Here is a 2,500-nt window from a genome sequence, read left to right as displayed (position 1 = left end):
GTTAGAATGGTCAAACTTGTATACCAGAATTCCCGATTTTACACAGGTTTAAGAACGCCAAAAATAAAGTGAAAGCTTATTGCTCTGCGTAGGTGGCATTGTAAACGCGCATAAATAAGAAATTCTCCTATTTCTACGATAAAGTGGAAATTGAAGAATTCGGGAATAGGGAAATGGGGAATGTTCTATAACAATAGCTGCATTGCTGCGCTCGACTACTGTAGCAACCGATTAGGGGTAGGTTTTGAAGCATGCTTTCTATTTGATCATTCCAAGTTGATATTTTGTCTATTCTTCGAACCGTTTACCGCAAGAGTTCTAAAAAGGGTTACCACTTTGGTGGAATCAATTCTTATTCTTTCGTGTGAACATAGTGTCAAAGCAATTAGAAGCCATGGAAAATCATCTTCAACCTCAGATTGGATAGTCTGAAGGCGTGAAATAATGGAATTAAAAGTGGTCAAGTTGGGATGATCCCTGGCTGTAAAAAAGTTTTTGGTGTAAAGTCAAATTAAAAATCTTTGTTTTGAACATAATTACTAATGTAGGGAAAAGTTTGGCATTGTATGATGAGTAAACAGACGGTATCGACAGAAAGGAAAAGAAAGGAAATTACAGCATACATTTGATGATCCGCCAAACGGTCGAGGAAATTGAACATTAGTGCAGCGAGGTAAGCGACAGCTTGGAGGTAGTGAACAGGCGCGACTACAGCTCCAGTGTTGAAAAGTTTGGGACATGTTCAGCTTTCCTGTTTGATAAGAAATACCTAACAAAAAAATAATATCGACAAATTAAAAACTCTTAATTTTTTCTAAACTTTACTTGAAATGATCCTCTTTTTGTTTTTCATCGAACACTACAGCAACCAAAACCATTATGAACCTAATATTTAACAATTTCTTACTGAAGTGGAGGTTTAGCGAGGTTGTTTAAACTTCTTTTGATACTGAAATTTTCCAATAGCTTTCCAATAGAACAAAAGAAATTGTTTCAACAGCCAATAGCGTCTGGGGCCGGTTGCTCGAAGCCTGGTTACTAGCCCGCTAACCGGCGGTTAAGAGGCATCAAAACCTAAAGGTTTCCATTGTATTTGATGCTGGTTAGCGCTAAACATGCTTCGAAAAACCCGGGCCTCGTTGGCATAGTAATAACTAACAATGGGTGACGTTACGAGAAACATCGCTGCACTGAGGATAGATATTTACCAGACATGGAAGCGGCGTGGCAGTGTCGACAACCCATTTTTTTCTAGGTTCACTGATGATAATACTACTCATTTAGAAAGTGATATTTTGCGGTAACAGGAAGGACTAAAAAACTGATGAGAAAAAAAATAAGAGATTGTCAAAGCCCACACTGTATTTTATTGAATCTACGTTAAAAACATTTTTTTTTATTTAATGATGATACAGCTTGAGTATTGTCTATTAGTAGAGGCGGAGTAAGCGTAGGAATTAAAATCCCTGACAGCTGAGATGCGAATGAGAGCAAAAAAAAAAAAACCAGAGACAGATGGAGGGAGGGGGGAAGGGGCGAGATGGAAGAGACATGAGGAGAGAGAGGGAGAGAGGGACAGAGAGAGAAGAGACTGGGGAGAGGGGGCGAGAACCCAAATTCACAATCAATTCATTTCCTGAGCATGAATGCTCAAGATTCTACAGATTTAGCCCGGAAGAGAAGAGTCGATTTTCAAGTTTTTATCTCAATTCCCTCAATTCTTTCAGGTGAATATGGATTAGCGTACAATCAAGGACCTTATACGCGCTGCAACGAAACTTTTCTGACAAATCCTTAAAAGGGAAATATCGTTAGAGATCCTAAGTCACGAAATAAGATTTGATATCCATGATATTTTCTTGTGTAAGATAATAACAATAGAAAAAAATTGAAAGTGAATTGCTGAATTTCAAATTAAATGGAACAAATGAAGAAAGCGAATGTGAATGGGCGTGTACGAGTTCCCTAATTCGAAACAATTTGATGAAAACGCTAATGGCAACAATCGTTTATTAACAGCACTTAACAGGATACATATTCATACCTGCTTCAGAAAAATCCAGACATCTCAGAATGGCCAACACCAACAAAGCTGGGACATACATCTTTAGTGTTACTGCTCCAGAAGGTGAACTGTGTTTAGAATCTAGTTATAGCTGTTTTTATGCTAATCATTCCGTAAGAGGTTTCAATGTAACATGATTAAGAGTGGATTCAATTGCGTCAAAGTTATTTTACGATTGCTTTAATCCTTTCATAAGCACTGTGCACCTCAATTTCAGGAGATCAGATATAAAACTAAGCCATGAAAATGTGACCTGTTCGGACGTGATTTTGTGTCCGCTGCACGAACATGATTTGCGGTATAATTGACTTTGAAACTGGTCACGTGACTACTTCTTGGTAACTTTTGTAAGATTGCGAGGTGGCGAGCATACAATTTTACAGAGAAATTAACCACTTTAAATCAATATTTTATGACCATTTGAAAATTACATAA

General features: G+C 37.6%; 1 protein-coding gene across 3 annotated transcripts in view; it reads right to left on the bottom strand.

The window, feature by feature from the left end:
- Positions 1-2,210, bottom strand: part of LOC138022052 (uncharacterized) — a 27,477-nt gene extending 25,267 nt beyond the window's left edge. For 2 of the 3 annotated variants that reach the window (XM_068869073.1, XM_068869072.1), the window contains exons 1-2: positions 2,045-2,210; positions 624-769 (exon numbers count right to left, since the gene is read on the bottom strand). In XM_068869073.1, the coding sequence (XP_068725174.1) occupies positions 624-769; positions 2,045-2,105 (207 nt within the window). In that variant the 5' untranslated portion in view covers positions 2,106-2,210. The remainder of the gene's footprint in view (positions 1-623; positions 770-2,044) is intronic. The other variant, XM_068869074.1, reaches the window with a different exon arrangement.
- Positions 2,211-2,500: the final 290 nt, after the last annotated feature.

This window comes from Montipora capricornis, chromosome 10 (assembly GCF_036669925.1).
Source record: "Montipora capricornis isolate CH-2021 chromosome 10, ASM3666992v2, whole genome shotgun sequence".
In the NCBI taxonomy this organism is placed as follows: Eukaryota; Metazoa; Cnidaria; class Anthozoa; order Scleractinia; family Acroporidae; genus Montipora; species Montipora capricornis.
Note: the sequence above shows the minus strand (reverse complement) of the source record. Positions and strands in the feature narration are given on the sequence as shown.